This window comes from Hakea prostrata, chromosome 8, assembly GCF_041222555.1.
Source record: "Hakea prostrata isolate BN-2017 chromosome 8, UWA_Hpros_2, whole genome shotgun sequence".
NCBI lineage: Eukaryota > Viridiplantae > Streptophyta > Magnoliopsida > Proteales > Proteaceae > Hakea > Hakea prostrata.
In genome coordinates, this window is record NC_142607.1 from 2,524,889 (window position 1) to 2,544,199 (window position 19,311).

General features: G+C 39.3%; 2 protein-coding genes across 5 annotated transcripts in view; both read left to right on the top strand.

The window, feature by feature from the left end:
- Positions 1 to 13,976, top strand: part of LOC149006233 (phytyl ester synthase 2, chloroplastic-like) — a 35,900-nt gene extending 21,924 nt beyond the window's left edge. Inside the window, exons 8-14 of one of the 2 annotated variants that reach the window (XM_089165835.1) lie at positions 400 to 508; positions 1,098 to 1,228; positions 1,701 to 2,067; positions 3,404 to 3,517; positions 6,556 to 6,641; positions 9,608 to 9,717; positions 12,905 to 13,976. In XM_089165835.1, the coding sequence (XP_089021961.1) occupies positions 400 to 508; positions 1,098 to 1,228; positions 1,701 to 2,067; positions 3,404 to 3,517; positions 6,556 to 6,641; positions 9,608 to 9,717; positions 12,905 to 13,095 (1,108 nt within the window). In that variant the 3' untranslated portion in view covers positions 13,096 to 13,976. Of the gene's footprint in view, positions 1 to 399; positions 509 to 1,097; positions 1,229 to 1,700; positions 2,068 to 3,403; positions 3,518 to 6,555; positions 6,642 to 9,607; positions 9,718 to 12,904 lie in introns of those variants that run through there. The other variant, XM_089165836.1, reaches the window with a different exon arrangement.
- Positions 13,977 to 16,044: 2,068 nt separating this feature from the next.
- LOC149006234 (phytyl ester synthase 2, chloroplastic-like) overlaps positions 16,045 to 19,311 on the top strand; it is a 48,093-nt gene continuing 44,826 nt past the window's right edge. For 2 of the 3 annotated variants that reach the window (XM_089165838.1, XM_089165837.1), the window contains exon 1: positions 16,045 to 16,638. In XM_089165838.1, coding sequence (XP_089021964.1) covers positions 16,275 to 16,638 — 364 coding nt within the window. In that variant the 5' untranslated portion in view covers positions 16,045 to 16,274. Of the gene's footprint in view, positions 16,639 to 18,036; positions 18,993 to 19,311 lie in introns of those variants that run through there. The other variant, XM_089165839.1, reaches the window with a different exon arrangement.

The following is a 19,311-nucleotide window of genomic DNA, read 5'->3' on the forward strand; positions in this document are numbered from 1 at the left end:
GGGGCACGGGCGATTGGGAAGACATGATTCTCAGGTTGCCGGCAACATCTGCTATCTAGGCGGAGATCTTATTCCAATTCTCATAAATTTACAAGTTGGTGCCTGTTATGATATCCTTTGTTTCTGCCAGTTACACAACATACCAATGCTGTGGCTAAGAAGAGAAACAATGTAACAGAGTGGCAAGCAGTTTCCTTTGTTATTTCACTATGTTGTGCCTCCACACTTGATTTTCCTTACATAGGATGTGGATTGCATAGAATATTGAGTGTTCATAGTGTTTGTTGCTTTAAATTGGGTTCATCTGAAGACAAATTTTTCAGTCACTTTGTAACTTTGTTTCCATGATATTGTCTGTCTTGTTAAATGATATTTGTTTTTATTGTATTAATGTTTTAGTGGAAGGGATCAGTTGCTACCAAGTCAAGAGGAAGCTGAAAGACTTCGCCATGCACTGCCTAATTGCCAAATCCGTAACTTCAAGGACTCCGGTCACACTCTTTTCATGGTAAATATTGGGTATACAATTATATGTGATGTTCCTCAAATGCAGTAAGCATGCAAAATTTGTGTTCCTGCTTCTCAAGCAATGGGAAAATATTATTATGGTTATCATCTACCACAACTAGTGTGCCCTTTGACAACATATAATATAAAAGAAACCTGGTAATTGGAACACTATCTCTTTTTGGAATATTCGACGGCTACTAGTTGAAAAAAGACACAAAAAAAGATTGATCACTACAATTCCTATTGAAGCCCTAGAAACTGAACCTATTCAGAAGATAAGATAACATCATGATCAAGATGCTTACTGTAAATAATTATTGAATCATAATTCATTTCTAATATTCGTGATTCTTTAATTTCTCTGTGGTTCATGTGAACTTTTATCTACTGTCTCGCAAATTTATCACAAATGTATGCAACCCTAACTCTTGGCATCTGCCAACAAATGTAGAATTTCTACTGAGATTGCTCAAAGTAGAATGACTTCTCTGTTGCCGTTGCAATTTTTGTATTACAGATGTAAGATTCATTTGACTATTCTACTTTCAAACTGTTGATACAAAGATAGTTATGTCTACATGAGACAGGAAGATGGTGTTGATCTGGTTACTATTATTAAAGGTGCTAACTTTTATCGCCGTATGAGACATCTAGACCATGTGCAAGACTATGTGCCACTCACCTCTTCTGAGTTCAAGGAAGTATCTGAATCATACAGGTAAAGGATACTTCAAATAAGTATGAATATTTTTTTTAATATAAACCTCTTGGTGCAACAAAACTAGAAGCACTTAATTCTTTTTGCTGGTATTAATGTGGAGAGAATGTGATGTTACACGGTCAGTCTCTTGATGGCCTGAGCATGTGCATGCATCAGTATCTAATGCTGTTGGTTAAGAATTATTCTAGACCAAAGAGCCAACAGTTTTCTAATCTATTTGTAATATAATAAATAGGAGGCCAATCAAAATGATGCTAATTACCATTTAAATTATTTTTTTGATCCTGATACCCTTTCTTTTCTGAGTGAGCCCCAAGGTCCTCCATCAGTTAACTTACCAAGGTCCTGCTTATGTTGGAATCATAATGAGCCAACATGGAGGATGCCTCTGCATTACATTCCTCGAATTTTGTCATTGTATAATACTTTGACTTTAATCTAGTTACCACATTTTTCTGGTGTAAAATAGGTGGCTTGACATAGCTGCTAGCCCTGTTATGCTCTCAACTTTGGAGAATGGAAAAATAGTAAGGGGCCTTGCAGGAATTCCATCTGAGGGGCCAGTTCTGTTTGTGGGCTATCACATGTTATTGGGATGGGAATTGTCTCCACTTGTATGCAAAATTATGGCTGAAAGAAATATTCATGTTCGAGGGATAGCACATCCATTGATGTGGAGCTTACCTGATGGAATGATGCCAGACATATCCTCATATGACACATATAGAATTATGGGTGCTGTTCCTGTCTCAGCAACAAACTTGTACAAACTTCTGTCTACAAAGTCTCATGTCCTATTATACCCTGGAGGTGTACGTGAAGCTCTTCATCGTAAGGTAATATTTTTTGGTCTTGATTCATTAGTTTCTATGTTAAGAATGACTCTGTGTAACTTCTCTTTTTGTACATAAAGAGCAATTATATGCATTTCTTCCCCTGAATTTGATATATGCTTACAAAATTGTTTTGTCTATTTTCAATCTTTCAATATTCTAGATGCCTCAAATCTGAAAAAGTGCCAACACATTTTTATCTCAATCAGCAGTGTCTTTGTTTTCTCGATTCTGGATGTACTCTTATGCAAACTTTGTCCCCCTTGTTTTTCGGTAACGGTATAGTAGCTAATTACTGGTGGACAGAATGATGATAGAGTGCTTTGGCAACTGTTTAACATCTTATCATGGAATTCATTCATTACATCTAAAATTGTGAAAGAATAACATCTTCTATAGATAACATTTATAATTTTCATTGTATTTGAACTTTCAGTTTATTTTTACATTGTTATGCATTTATAATGCAGAGCCAGACTACCATCAAAGTCCATTTTCTTCAAAGTGAGTAAACATGTTTTTATTGTCTGTGTCTAAGAAAGAACCAGAAGAGACATTCCGTTTGGTGTGAAACAATAAATAAACTGATATGGCGGCTCCAGACCTCTCATTCAATGAGGATCCTGTAGATTGATTATCCACATTTATGGTACCATTGTCCACTAAAGTTTCATAAATCACTCTGCATCCTTTTGTTACAAGGAATTGGTTAGCCGTACATCAAGAAGTAAGGAAATAGTACTCAATGAGAAACAAACAGACCAATCAGTAATTGGAATAATTAATATTCATGATGAAGATGTTGCTGCATTGATCCTCTTACAGGTATAACTCCGAGGATACCTATCACTGAGAAGTTTTTTCTTTTTTCATTGAAATATTGACTATTAATTGATTGGACAATAACTCAAGGATTAAAAAAGGAGGTTGGGTGAAATATTCTCCAGGTGTGAAATCTGATTTATTTGAGGATTAAAGGATCTGCTGGGAATTCCAGATCACATGTTGTTTCTGCTTAAGATTATTATAATTGAATTTTCTTGAATCTTTTTTGAGTAGAAAAGGTGACTTCCCTTTCCACATAGCACTGGGTTGTTGCTTTGAAGCTGAGGCAAAAAATTGATGCCAAGAAACAAGAGATGCAGTTTGAGCAGCCACCTCAGCTTCTGGCATTCCAAACTGACAAGATTATATTTACTAATAGTTTTAATCAGGCAGTCTAGACTGCTGATGTATCTAATGTAAAACACTAGTACTATTTAATTATTTATTCACACTTAAATTCCATTTTGTTTTAACATGAAAATAATTTTTGGTTAGCTGTTCTTCAAATTTCCAGGGTGAAGAGTACAAGTTATTTTGGCCGGAACGCTCAGAATTTGTCAGGATGGCTGCTAGATTTGGGACAAAAATCGTACCCTTCGGTGTCGTTGGGGAAGATGATATCTCTCAAGTAAGAAAAAAAATTTAGTTATTAATGAGTGATCTTACATATAGATTGAGTTGCATTATACATGTGTAAATGTTTACTAAAGCACAGTAGATTCTGATCCAGTATGACACTTGTATTACCATGCTGCTTAACATTTGCACTGCTTATGGGTTTGTTGCCCTTTTTATATCCATTTATTTAAGATGAGATGAGTTGGTCCTAATGATGGTTGCACGATGGCTAGATTTAACATGTTAGAGAATAAGCTGCTTGCTGTGGTTTAATGATGCCTCTTCCCTGTCATTTGAGGTGGCTGGTAGCTTATGTTCTGTCTGTTCACTTTCTTAAGATCAAAGTCACCAGATCTCTTCAAATTGGGGGTGTCAATAAAACCCTATCTGCCTGAAGCAGCCCAGACTCGCCTGGAGCCCAACTCAAGCCCAGCCTGATTTTTCAACCTGAAGGGCGGGTGTAGGTTACAAATTCACTAGCCGTGGAAGGATTGGGTTGGATTCGGGATTTGCCCTTGGGCCAACCTGGCCCAGCTCTACTCGATCCAGTGTTTATTAATTAGATATAAATTGAGTTTGAATAACTAAATTACCGAGTATCCCACTAACCCTAAAGACCTAAACGTATTCCCACTTCAATATTATCATTCTCTTCAACTCCATCACTCCAAAACTTCAACTGCTATTGAAGATAATTGTGAGATCTTAAACCTTCACCTTTTCAATCAACTATGCAAGGTTGTAATGCTGTAATACAGTACAAGTTTTTTTTTTTTTTGGTGAATGTAATACAATACAAGTTAGTAAGGGAGATCTTAGCTAAGATTTCTTTTGATGACTCCACAATAATTTTATAGAAGGTAAGGAGATTTTAGGGGAAAAACCAATGGATTGGAAGGTTAAATCTCATAATCAAACAATTCATTGAGTTGAAAGATGGGAAGTTTAAAAATTGTTTTCAGTAATGATCTCTCATTCTTCTCTAAATGATGTATCAGTTGTTAATTCTCAGGTAAAAAATAATTACTGCTGGAGAGTATTCTTGCTGTTTTATTTTCAGTAAATCACATCATGTAGGTATTGTGTTGAATCAGCAAGGAAAGCATAAAATTATGGTTAGGGTCAGGGTAAATCAGGTCTAACCCTGCTCTACCCAAGTACCCAACCCTATGTGCCTATAAGGGAAATCAGTGCAAGTCAGGCTTTGAAGAACCCTGGCAGGGTAGGGTTTAGGTTGGGGAATCTTAAACCCTGATAGGGTTGGGTAGGGTTTGGGTTTAGGTTTAGGTCCCTAGGGTGGGGTTCGGGTTAGGGCTGGTCCAACCCAACTGGCCCATTGACACCCCTACTTCAAATAGGCATGTGGTGTTTGCTATCCAAGGCTTATTCTCTGGGCTCATCTTTCCTTTTCTAGCCTTAAACCTGCACCAGTTTCTTTTTTTTCCTCCTCCCCCCCCCCCTTCTCTTTTAACGACAGTTAGTTGTCTTCATTAGGCATAAACTGAGTATTCTTCTTGACTAGCCACCTGTTAAGCCTTAATCCATTGCTGAGAAGGAAAAGGTACTAATGCTTGAAGGCATGCTTTTAAGAAGCTTGTTAAAAGTTCTACAATTGGGAGATGCAAAAACTTTTCTGTATAAAGTAATGATTAGAAATGAATTGAAGGCAGAAACATGAAACTAAGTTCATACCCAACTTATATGGGATGTCAAAAAGGAATCTTATGAAGAATCCCAAATATTGGTTCACAGCTTTGCTGATGATATTGATGTCAGTGATATACCCAAATATTCTTCACTTTCTTCAAAATAGAAAACATGGTTATAATTTTTAAGATGAGGAGAAGAAAAAAAGAATATTAGTGAAAACAGGCATGAACCAACACAAATAAACCTTAGTGCAAACTACATTTGGTCAGCTAGCCAAACCTTGTTGAAGACTTTCAGCTCTATCTATGGCTTTCAACACAACATAGCCTTCTCCCTACTAAATAGGTTGAGCTACATGGATCATTACTCTCGAATATGCTCTATTTGAAATTGTACAAGATATGAGACCTAAACCATGAATTGTCTTTACTCCCCACTTAAAGTTAATTTGGGGCTGCCCTTGGCTCTTTTGGTTCCTTCAATTTGAATCACGTTACTCATCCAAGCTGGAGCATCCCAAGGCCACTGTTGTCCATAAGCTGTGCCACCTCTAATCTGATGACTCTCATAGCTTAGTGATAGGTTCTCACACATGGCCCAGTGGAATTCAAGATTAGAAAAATAGAATAGGAAAAATAGCAAACTGGATTACCTAGAGTCCAGCAATCCCCTGTAGCACCCCTGCTACCACACCTGATTACAGTCTTCTTCCTTGTCCCCTATCTAAACTGCCTAACTTCCCCAGGTCTTTGCCATACGCTTGTCCCACTTATATATATATATTTGTCTCCTGAGTTATTCTCTTTATTTAGTCTCCTTACTTGAATTTGCATATGCTGGCCTAACTGCCAGCACCTTTTCTGGCCCCACGAGTGTTAGAATTGGTGTAACCGGAGGCTCATCATCTATCATAATTAGAAAAAAAAACAAAAAAGATTAATAATAGTAACATTCTGAAAGATGGATAATACTACATGTTTACCATTCACTTTTACTATTTTCCTTTTGAACTCAAGAAATGTAAAGGGGAAGAGGTGAAACTTCCATACCCAATCAATTAAATGGGATGTCTCTGACTAATTATGGAGTTCCATTCCAATATTACTCCAAAACTATCTGTATGTGGGGTTATATTATGCTGGAAATTGCATGGTTTTTACTTTATCCTTTAGATATAACCACTTCAATGAACAATATTTCAAGTGCCAACAGAGAGCAGTGAGAAATCTGCATTCAGCATTTATCACTTGCAAGAATTTGTACTTTCTTTTAGTTTTGGCTCTTGTCCTGATTGGATAGAACTGCATAATTTTATTGTCAGGTTCAGATTTGCAGACACAGCATCTTTTTTTTCCAATTGGATATCTAATGAAGCATTCATTTGTCCACTTTTGTCAGATGTTTCTTGATTATGATGATTACATGAGGATTCCGTACTTTAGGGATCAAATACGCAATTTAAATAAAGAGGTAGTGAGATTGAGGTATTATCTCCTCTTCCTCATCCAACTCTTAAGTGGTGTATTTTAGCAAATTCCCATTCTTAAGTGTCTCGTTTTATATTTTCTGTAGTATTATATGGTTTAAAGCTTGGTGCTTTTCATCCAACTCTGTCATTGTTTCATGTTGTTGTTCAATAATGCCTATTCTTATATGTAACCAGTGGGACACTTAAGAATTTGCTTTGTAATTACTTGAGCTGGTCAGAAATTAATGAGCTAATGGGTTGATTGGTAACAAATAATTTAATTGGGGGGTGAAGCTCTACTTATTTTAGTAATATAGATTTTAGGCTATATATTAATTTGTCAATCCCCACAGGAAATACCATATCAAAAGAGTGCATTGGACCAACATTTTTCTCACTGTCCATTTAATTCCACTAACAAAAGCTGCTGCAAATGGGTAGAAGGTTTTAGTAACTTATTTGCTGGATATTCTTGATGACATTAAAGCTTGAATTGTAGTACATTGCGGTAACAGAAGAAATTTTGGCCCGGAGTTGGAGAAAGTTTGTAATTCACTGTAAATAGATGAGAATAGGTCTGTTACCAAAATAATAAGATCAGAGTAGGTATCAACATTCGACGTTCGGCGAAGGGCATAGGGTGACGTTCGACGATCAATGAAGGGCGACTGCGACGAGTTCCTCACCTCCGGTCCTCCTCTCCTTCATTCCCTGCCGGAGTTTCGGTTCAAGCCTCTCTAGTTGAAGCAAGATCTGTGCCCTGGATCTGCGTCGAGATCTGAAGTAAGGCGATCTGATTTGAAGGCGGGGGCAGAGATCTAAAGCATCAAGCGTTTTTCAGATCTGTAGAAACTTAGAAGCTTCAAGCGTCGTTGCTACAGCTGCTGCTGCCAGGCCTGCTCGCCTCCGGTTGGAAGCTCCTTGACTCCTGAATCTCGTCTTGCCAGGGTTCTAAGTAGAAGAAGAAGTTGAAGCCGGCAGTTGACTTCTAGGTTCCGTCCGGCATTCCTGGAGGCGGAGAGATGCTAGCGGTCCTCCTCTATGCGTCTCTCCGCCTCCTTCCCCTCTCTCCCTCTCTCTTCCTCTCTTTCTTCTCTCACTCTTCTTCTTGTTTGGCCTTTCCGGAGGAGGAGCAACTTTCTGCCTCATCCTCCTCTCTCTTCTCTTGCTCTTCTCTTCCCTCACCCCCTCTCCACGTCTCCTCTCTGTCTCTGCTGATTTTTTGTCGAGCTCTCTAATCTGAGCTCCGTGCTCCTCCCTTTTACCTGTTTTGTAGAGGTTTGGTCGAGCTTGATCTCAGATTTGAGATCAGCTCTCTTCCCTCTATTTCTTCTCCTCCCTTTGCTTCTCCTCCTCTCGCTGTTCTCTCCTGAGGTTGGCTGATCTTGTTCTTCCCTTTGATTCTCCACTTCTCCTTCTGTTTCTGCGATCCAATCTCCCTCTCCACCTCCTCTCTTCTCTTCCTCTGGCGGCCTCTGTCCTCTTCTAGAAAAGGAAAAAAAAAAAAAACCTTTAGCGTGTCTGTCCATTTCAGGTTCATCTGTGTTTGTTGAGGGTTCCGGTCTCATTGGCTCCTTAGGCATTGTGGGGTAGTCCTGAGGGGTTTCCTTGCTGTTCTCTCCAAATTGGATCCAATCTCAAATTCGATCTCATATCCGCTCTCTTTCTTCTCCTATCTCCCTTTCTGTTTGAGCTCGGCTTAACTTCGTTGAGGGTTCTTTCCTCTTTGGCCTCTCCAGTGTTGGGGGTACGCTTGAGAGCCTCAGTTGTTGATCTCTCCGTATCAAATTCGACCTCAGATTCAAATTCTTCTTCTCACTTGGTTTCTCCTTCTCTTCGCTTCCTGTTTCAAGGTTCGCTCCGATTTGATGAGGGTTTCTTTGATGGCTTCTTTGGCTTTGGGGGAAAGCTTTGTGAGCTATCTTTTTTGAACTCTCCATTTTGTTTCAAATCTTATTTGCTCTCTTCGTTCTTTTTCTCAATCTTGCGATATTGCATTCCCTTGCGTCCCTTGCCTCTATGGTGCTAGTGCGTTGGTCCTTGTGCTTTGTTACTAGGAAGGCTTCCAATTGTTCCGATGGATTGGGAGACTGCGAAGGTTCAGCTGGGCCCCTTTGATACGCTTCCATAGTTGTTTCTAGTCTAGCTATGGGTCACTTGTGCTGTGTAACAAGTTTGCTATTATTGATGCCTTAAATTGTTGCTTGTCTCATTGTCTTTTAGTTTGCTTCTTTGTTGACCTTGGGTCTCTTATGCTTGTGTATCTAGTTTGCTTTAGTTGCTGCTCTTGTAGTTGCTAGTCTCAATGCCTCTTAGGTTGCTTGTTAGATGAGGCCTTTTTCTAGCTTTGTCCGGGCTTGTTGCTTGTGCTATTGTATTTCCTTCTCTTTGGTAATGAATTATTTAATCATCCAAAAAAAATAAGATCAGAGTAGGTTAGAAGTCAGATTGGGTTTTATTCAGGACCACTAGAAAAACTCTGGAAATTATCTCTGTGGAACTGCAATACAATCACTTAACAAAAACAAGGTTGATTAGAGTTTTATATAACAAAGACCACCTTCAGGAACCGTTTGGGATATATGATAGCTGAAGAACAATGGATGAAACCTTTGTGTAGATCCAGTAGAAACTCAGGTGGAGGTCTAACTTTAGCCCCAAGTTGAAAAATACAATTCATGGCGTGTTAAGTCCAACCAAGCTTGCTAACTTACCAATAAATAAATAAAAAACCAAGTGCTAATAGCGAGGGCCACTGTATAACAGGGTTGGGTTGGATGCCTATTTGTGTGGTTTATAACCCACAATCCTGTCTTGTATAAGCAATCTAAACATTGCAGGAAGTTTATATTTTTCTGCTATATCTGTGGGATGACCAGGATGATTTAGTGGATGTATGTTACATTAAAGATATTATAACTGACCATGCTATTGACCATTCTTTCTTGCTGATTTCGTTGAGATCCTTTTCATCTTTGATAGGACTGATGTTAATGGGGAACTTGGGAACCAAGACCTGCATCTCCCAGGAGTTCTCCCAAAGTTGCCGGGACGTTTCTATTTCTTGTTTGGAAAGCCAATTGAAACAGAAGGTATGCCTATCATACCAGTTTATTCTTACTTCTATATTTTTCTATTTCTTTTTAATGTGTATACTTCAAGGTCAAAATGCCCCCCAAAGACTGCTTGTGTGGAAACCTTTGGCACTGGGTTCGCCTTTTTTATACTTCTTGGTTAAATTGAAATAACGTTTAGATGAATGCCCTTTCTGTTCTAGACATGATGATATCACCAATCCCATGATTCTGACTCATATATTTACTCCTTGGTTAGCTGATCATAATTAAGAAAGGTGTCAATGTTTCATAAAGTAACTCTCTTTGAGCTGCTGTGCAATAAATCCTAAAGATTGTTTCTGTTCTGATCATTTCTTCTGCATACACATCAATGTCAATGCTAGATATCATGGGTTCCATTTGTGGATGATTTTGGTATTACAAATGAGCTTCTTTTTGCAATACACATCAATCATGCTATTAGATATGAGTGGTTCCATATGTCAATGATTTTGATTTCATAAATGAGCTTTGCCATTGCCCTCATTGTTGGATAGTTGATGCAAATGCATAATAATTATTGATGCATATGCATGAATAATTATTCTACTAAATCAACAAATTTGTCCCCCCGGACCTCGGGCCCTCTGTGAGACCATTCCCTCCGGTTAGGAAATCATTGCTGGTGTTTGCTGTCACAAGAGCAACCATGCCCTTGGTTCTGAAGGATTCAACATGGGTGTCTTCTTTGCTTGTTTGGACCTTCTCAAAGATGACCTCATCAAAACCATCAGGAGTTTTTTCTTTAACTCTAGCTAAAAGCCTAAATCTCCTTTTTCAACCAAACTTTCCTGTGCCTTTTTCGTAAGTTGCTGGGGCTTCGGCCCATTCTGTCTTTAGGCCCATCTCCCTCTGCAACCTCCTCTATAAATTCATTGCCAAAATCTTGGCCAATTGTCTCCAAAAGGTGGTTCCTTTGCTTGTCAGCCCTAACCAATCTGCTTTCATTACTGGGCATAGTATTACAGGTAATATCCCCTTTTGATTAGAGATCATTCGAGGCTTTGAAGGAAAGCACTTCTCCTTGACTGCCCCTCTCAAGATCAATATTCATGAGTTTTCAATTCCCTGAGATGGGACATCATCCGTAATATCCTCTCCCACATGAACTTCCTCCCCCCTTCATCCATTGGATTTATTCCTACATCTCCCCCACTCCTTCGTCCTTATTAATGGATCCCTTAGGGGGTTCTTTTGTTCTAAGGTTGGTATCCGCTAAGGCTGCCCTCTCCCCCTTTCTCTTATTCCGCGCCCTTGAGGTCCTTTGCTATAGTCTTTGAGCTAAATGGATCAACTCTTCATCTTCCCCTTCCCAAGTGCAAGCACTTTTGCCTCACCCACCTTGCCTTTGTTGATGATCTTATGATCTTTTCTAAAGGAAACTCCTCATCCATCTCATCTCTTATGTCCTTCCTTCGCCTCTTCGAGCCTCTCTCTGGCCTCCACATCAACCTATTAAAATTGAAGCTCTTTCTTTCGGGAGTCTCTGAAGATACCTCCAATTACCTCCTCCTCATGGGCTTCATCGTGGCTCCTTCTCAAGAAAATATCTTGGCCTCCCTCTCATCCTTACCCGCCTTTGAGGTCACCATTGCACTGAATGCTAGATCTTATCAAAAAGTGCCTCCAATTTTGGAAAGGCAAGCCTCTCTCCTACGTAGACTGTCTCGTCCAAATTCAGTCGCTTCTCCAATCCTCTTACATCTATTAATGCAGCATTTTCACTCTCCTGAAAAACACTGTCACTGCCATTGAATCTCTCTTTTGTTGCTTCCTCTATCCAGATTCCTCCACCTTCTCAGCTAGAAAGTCGTTTGCAAGGTCAAATCTGGAGGAGGCCTCAGTATACATAGAATTAGAGGCGTTGCCGCCCCTCCTCAAACTCATGTGGAAGATTACCTTTAAGGAAAATTCCATGTGGGTGAAATGGGTGTACTTACCTTCTCAAGCGGGAATCCTTCTGGTATACCGTAGTCCCCCATCCCCAAACCTTCCTGGATCTGGAAGAACGTTCAGAGTTTCTGCCCCCTCGGTTGGCCACCCCGTTTGCATTGCTAACGGCTTTACCATCTCCTTCTAGCTTGACCTTGGCATCTATTTGGGATACTTTCTCACGTGATTGGTGCTGGGGGCATCTATTACTTGGGTATCCCCAAGGATGTCCCCCTTTCCCTATTCATCTCTTCTGCTCCTGAAACCCCCCCTCCTTCATCCCTAACCTTAGCGTTTTTGGTCCCATCTCCCTCCGCTTCCCTCTCCCTACCCCAACCATGACAAAATTGTTTGGCTCCCCTCCAAGAATGGTCTCTTCTCCACCTTGTTGGCCTAGAACCATATCATTCCCCCTCTCCTGTGGTCCCCTAGGCCAATTTTGTGATTTTTAAAGAACATATTCCCAGGCAAGCCTTCACCACTTGGAGAGTCCTCTTTAATTGCCTCCCCACCAAATCCCTCCTTGACCTGGCTCCTCATCCCCCTCGCTCGCAGCGCCACTGAGGTTGGGGACCCTTCTCACCTCTTCTTTGCTTGTCCCTTCTACAGACCCCTTTGGCTTCAAGCCCTTGCCTCCATTTAGCCCACATGCAGACGCCCTCAACTGCTCAGTCTTGAAACTCAATGGTGGTCCTCTGCTTTCCAGGACACCTCCATTAAAGACACAGCAGGGAAACTTGTGTTCAGCTCTTATATATCCCACATTTGGCTTGAGTGGAATCTTTGCATATGAACTACCAAATTCAGATCCCTCAACCAAATTTGGAAGGCCATCTATTAAAATGTCTGCTCCAAGCTCTTTTTTCTTCCCCCAGAAACCTCTTGTAGACTCCCCAAGGAACCAGCATATTGTTGTTACCTGGGGCTTAGACTTTATCTCTGCCCTCCCGGAGGTGATGTTCCCCACCTTGCCCCTCCCCTTTTTCTTCTCATTTTGGATAATATAATTTTGTACTCATCCAAAAAACAAATATAGAAAAGCCCCTAGCTTAAAAGTGAATATGTCCAGATGACCCTATCCATCGTTTTTTTCTGCAATTATACTAATGTTATCTTTATTGTTGTTCTCATCATGACTTTCCATGTATCCACCTAAGATCAGTTTTATGGGTAATTTTGCAATTTTATTCTTCAGAATAACTTTGCTTTTCAATTTATTTTGTGTGTGAAGGGAGAAAAATGGAGCTAAGAGACAAGGAGAAAGCTCATCAGCTGTATCTAAAGGTGAAGTCAGAAGTTGAGAATTGCATTGCTTATTTGAAGGAGAAGCGAGAGAAGGATCCATACAGAAATATGCTGCCCAGGTTACTTTACCAAGTCACTAATGGCATTGATTCTGAAGTTCCTACATTTGAAATTTGAGTGTCCTAACTGAAGCTTGAAGGTAGATTGAAGCATCGCGTCTGTGCAACAACCGTTAGCCTTTCTTTGGTGTACAAGTGGCCCCAATGGGAGATCATGAGAATCAGTTTACAGTTTATCCATGTGAAATGTGCGATAGCCTGGGAGAAGTTGCAGGCAGCCACGCAATGCTTCATTATGAATAAACCCTCATTCTGTTTAAAGTATTTATTTAAAAAAATTTATGGCATGTTGAGGAGCTTAAATTGGTGGGTAGCATGCATTGTTTGCTCTTCATTTATCTAAGAGGAGAAGCTCCCTGTAGTTGATCGGAAGGCAAGGATCCATGCAGCCGACCCTATTTAGTTGGAAAGGGCTTGTTCTTATGGTTGTTGTAAAAGCTCCCTGTATGATTGCTATACATACAGTATTTGACTGTACAGTGGCAACTTTGTTGGTGCCCAGATTTTGTTGTATTATGTAACTGGTGAGTTCCATGGCAGATTCTTCTTCCCAGTTGACAAATGTAATGACAAAGTGTAATGACGAGGAGAACTACTGATAATAATGAGCCACATAAAGAACTGCAGAACTGAAAGCTATCATACTTACGTGCATCTTCAAATGCTAATATACGGCTTTGGATGAAAAATAATGTATCATTAACCACTGGGATATTAGAGCAGGTTCCCATTGTCACGGATTGTTGTAATTCAGCTTAAAAACAAAAAACTTAATGAGGATTAACGGGGAACTGCTTACCAGGCTAGAGAGGTATTCCCAATTGTAAGGACAAATGTTAAAAGAAGTTCAATCAATGCTAAGTAGATCCATATATTGAAGAGTACAAAACTAGGGCTGTTTTCTGCATGCAAAAGAAGGGGGAAATATGAAAAAAAGAGTGCAATTCGTACAAACTCACAAGATGTGGACTGTAATCAGTTGAACTGCCTTGATCCAAAACCTGCACCTCTTGTAGGCTATGGCGGTCTCTATATTTTTAAATTTGGGGGCGGGTTGGGTTTTTCCCGTTGGGTTGGCGATGTTGGTGTTTGAAACCTTGTCATCTAGTTATAGGTTCCGGTCCTCCGGAGGATAACCATCTATTAGCAGAGGGTTTTGGTGAAACGTCTAGGGATGCATTTATGACATTTCTGCTTCATATGTTTCTAACAACAATCTCCTTGAACAATGATGAATGCGGACCTGGAAGGTAACAAGTAACAACAAACACTTTCTCTCTCTCTCTCTCTCTCTCTCTCTCTCTCTCTCTCCCTTGTTTCTTTCCCAGTCTCGTTGTTCCAAATTTGTTTGAATGGGATCCGTTTTTATATGAAGTGAGGACGGAGCAGCCGGTGACGCGTTACATGCAAGAGGAGAACATTGAAGAAGAGCCCAGATTAGCGACCCTGACGGAGAGCACAAAGTGCTCCCGGACGCTTCCTGACCACAAAGATCAGTGGGGCCCACGGTGAAAAACACTTTTTGAAGAAGAACCCCGGGAATGGGCCATAGAGCTGGTACCCTACTCTCAATGATTCCCACATGGACTCTACTCACAGTGGGAAGGTTATCTAAAGAAAAAGGGAAAACACAAAGAAAAAAAAGAGGGATGGTGATCAAGACTCCAATATGGCTGGTGTCAATAAATGAACCTCCCGATTATCAAAAAAGAAGAAAGAAATGAATCTTGGTATCGATCCGGGTCATTGGACCTAGGGGTGTAAATGGATAATCGAAATCCGCTTCCGTTTAGGGGTATCCGAATTCGTCCGATTACTAATAGGATGCAGATATGGTATACCATTTTCTTACTGATTATTATCCGTCCGATAAAATTACTTATTTAGATTTATTTTTCTTATTTTTATAAATTTTTTACTTGTAATATATGACTATTTTTTTTATATTTTCTACTAAAATAGCTACCAGAGTTGCTAAATTCTTAAATTTCCCTTACAAATAAAATGGTAAAGATATAAATAGGTAGTTGAAAACTTATATTCAATATGTATTCTGCCCATTTAGAAGAATCTACTTAAGAAATAACTATTCGATTATTATCTCGAATCTGTCCGAAAACCGATAGGATATTATTCAAATCCATCCAAATATAATAATATGTGAATATGGTATTACCACTATCCGATCCGAATCCGGTCCGTTTACACCCCTAATTGGACCGACCGTGGTTAAACCCAGCTAGCTATCATTTTATACTTATCACCTATTAACTCTTCTCCATCACATAATAACAACACTCCATATAAGACCTATTAAGAGTTTCACCCTTGAATTATTTGATGGCATCCTTTGTTTCAATTTTCACCACTTGTAAAATAGATGGTCGAGATCAACGATAGCATGTGCTCCACATTAAATGCACAACCATTCAAATTTACTCAATTGAGTCGTGAACCCCACATTCGTGTGGTGAAGGCGGCTCAAAAAAAGTTCACCATTTTGGCAGGATGTGTGAAGTAAGCAGGTAAGCATTTCCCTTTTTTAAGGAAGAACAAAAGGAAACCGTGACTTTTCCAGTCTCTTTTTTTTTATTTTTGGTAGAACCGTGAGTTTTCCAGGCACGCAAGCTTTCTCTTCGTATGGAATGGAATTCAACTATAAAACCGTACAACATGCTCCATTCCACATTAAAGGTAACTTCAGGTTGATACCTGAATCGAGGCCTAACTTGAGGTTGATACCTGAGTGATTTTGAATCGATTCAGGCCTCGATAGAAAAAAATCTTTAGATTCCATGATTTCTGCATCCCTCGGGTTCTTAAAATATAAAATCCTTGCATCGAGACCTATATGAATCCGCTACTCCCGCTGATGCGGCATGTAATGAGCAGTTTCACAAAAAACAAAAAAAAAAAAAAAACAAAAAACAAAAAAAAAAGAGAAGAAATGAAAACTTTTTTTTAATCATCCTTAAATCTTAATAACTGGATACAGTCATACAGATACCTTCAATGGCAACGCCAAGAAACCGCCCAAAGTTTTTTAACTATAATTATTTATACTATTTAGCCATAAATAAGATACTAAGATAGGACTGGAGGAAAGACTGACCAGCACGAATTCAGACGCGGAAGAGAGGGAGAGTTGTATAGAAAATTTAGAAAGACAGAGCTGAAGTTTGTTTCGTATCTTCATTTCTGTGAGTGAGAGAGAGGTAGTTTTAATTCGAATTATTCATGGCGGCCGTAGGAGTAACTCGAATCCAGGTGAGTATTAGTAATAGTGAACTACATGTGTCTTCCGCGATTTCACTTCGCCGCCCGAAACTGTGGTCGTCCGCTGCCGGAAGGCGCAGAGCGACACCGATACGGGCGGATTCATCGTCACTGGAGAAAGATCTAAATCGTACGAAGCCGTCTTTTTGGGAAGACGAAACAGAGAAGGAACGGAGGTTGAGCATAAAGGATTACCTGGAGGGTACGAAGGATCTGATAAGCAAGAAGTATGATGCAGATGGAACATCACCACCTCCTCGTTGGTTTTCGCCTCTGGAATGCGCTTCTCAGTTGAACAACTCGCCTCTTCTGCTTTTCTTGCCAGGTATGTAGATCGATCGATCGATCGATCGTAACTCAAATCTGCTAATCAATGTTTGTTCACGGTAGTGGTGAGAATCTCCTGCGCTGATAAAATTCATCATTAATTTCATATTTGCATTACCGTTGAAATTATCACTATTAACAGGAACGAATGAATCATCACCAAAACCTTTTCATGGTGAGAGATTCTGGGGAGGAAAGACTCCGCGCAAAAGAGATTCAAACTTAACCCCAATCTTCTCACCTATAAGGTGGAGTAAGGCGTTGGTACCAACTTCCAACTCCACTTATAAGGTTGGTGCCAACTGAGCCCACCCTGAAATTTCAGACCTTTTCAGTCCTGCAACCATCAAGACCGTCGGATGGCAAAGTTATGTTGGAGATCGAAATCTCGACTGTTTCGTTGCTGTTTTAAAGCACTGAATGATCGATACAGGGTTGCAGACTTGAATGTGTGGGACTGAAACTTTTTTGCCCATTTCCTTTCCCCGGTCTAAGTATTAGAAAGAAAAAAGAGATAACAAGCATTTTTCTCATGAAGAAAAAAAAAAAGTCACAGTTTTAACCATATATATATATATAAAGAACCATAGCTCTTGCAAAGGTCCTTTGTGTATGAGGATTTCAAAGTCTTAGTAGTCTCCTGTTTGATTCTACCTTGTACTTGGGTTGCATCAAACTAGAGTTCTCCATTTTCATTCTTTTTGTAGTTAATAAAAATCTTTTTACTCTTTGCCCAAAAAAAGAATTTCGTAAGTCTTGCAATTTTCAACAACTTTATATATAACTATATAAGTTATTCCCAAGTTGCATAAACAAGTCTGATTTACCATAAAATAAAAAAAAAAAAAAAACTGGCCTGTACATCTTTCATTAAAAAAAGAAATGAAGAGCTTTAAGAAACATAGTTTATTTAACTTTAAGAAAAATTATACCATACCTTTAGGAGGAAAGTTCAAGAACACTAAATCAATAAAATATCTTAATTCCCTTTGACCTCCATTTCAATTTTAAATTGATAAAAATAATTATTTTCATAAAATTGAATTTATATTAATATTAAGGACATTTTAGTTGAATAAATTATACTCATGATCGTCAAACTTTTAGAAAATACACTTTGACAGATAAAAAAATATTACATCAAACTTCTTGATGGTTCGTGTGAATTATATATATATTTAAGTTTTATATCTATAAAGAATTTTATTGATCAGGATGATTTGACCCCTTGAAATAAAATTGAATGATAAATAAACAAAAAAATATAAGAAGCTTCTTAGTTGACTTCTGATGTTGAAATTGAAATTCTACTGGAATGACTGAGCCTGAACGCTTTCTAGAGGCATGTTGAAACTTGAAAGCTTCAGGGCAACAGTTTACCCAAAAAAAAAAAAAAAAAAAAAAGCTTCTGGGCAACATAGTGTTGCCTTCCATAGTTCCATCAAACACCCTAGAACAATCCAAATTTGATTTTTAAGATAGGAAAAATGGGCTGATGTAAATCGGCGATCAATTGTTCTACTGGCAGTGATGAATTCTTCTCTATTTCCGGCCGATCGATTCTGATCGAAATTCCTACGGTTGCTCTTGCTCAGAACACGGAAGGGAGGTTCATCGATTAAAAATTTGAAATAGTAATGGCCCTTAACGCCATCGTCTTCCAAGGCTCGTCGCCCCAAGAATCCTCTTCGACGAGCTACCGGAGATTACTACAGTTTACTTTCTTAAATTCGCTTACCCAGAATGCCAGCGTTATTCTAATTTGTGGGTTGGAGCTCGGCAGGGATACACAGTGCGCACAAATTCATCTCGCGCTCGATCTCGTTTCTGCTTCCCGTTGATTTTGACGGAAGATTGGGGTAATGGATATCGCGACGCAGTGAACCCTGAGCCTCTTAGGAGGTTTTATCTTTTATAACAAAACGAATGCTCGACCGGAGAAAAAAATTATCAATGGGGCATCAGTTTTATGATAATAAACGTGAGTTGCAACGCGTTATGGTGTTTTCGCCTTTTCGGGGTAATCTACTTAAGAATTCATCACTGCCAGTAGAACAATTGAAGATATACACTTCTTTTCTCACGCAAAATAAGTGACACCTGAAAATCACCAATTGCTGGTTACTGACCAAGACCTTAAGCTGCTCCTGCTGGACCTTCCTGGGGAGTAGCTTACTTGACATTGTAGCTATGGTGAGTGATGTTAAGTACTGATGTGCCAAGGAGTCACTGGGATTCTCTGCAATCGCAAGGTGATGGATTTCCATCTTAATTTCAACAAAGATATTTGATCGGGCCAGCAATTAGCAGAATAAGCTGCAGGTGGTTCAGTAGGAGCATTGTTCACTTCGGGTGCGTTTGGTTACTTAATTCCACTGATGCTTGCATTGATTCTGATATCAAATTCATGAAACCAGCGTCTATAGGATTTATTGATTGGTTAGGCGCTTCTGTGATTCATCTTAGAAAATGTAGAGCTAATAGGGGAGAATCAGCAGGAATTAACTTGAAATAAAGAAATCAGAATGATTCCATTTTCAAGGCAAATTTGGACGAGTATATGGGATTATGCATTTGGAGGCGCATCCCCTAAACAAATATGCAGATGGTTATAATAGGTGGACTCATGTTTCCACGGATTTGAAACGTGATGCACTTTTAAGGATCCCTA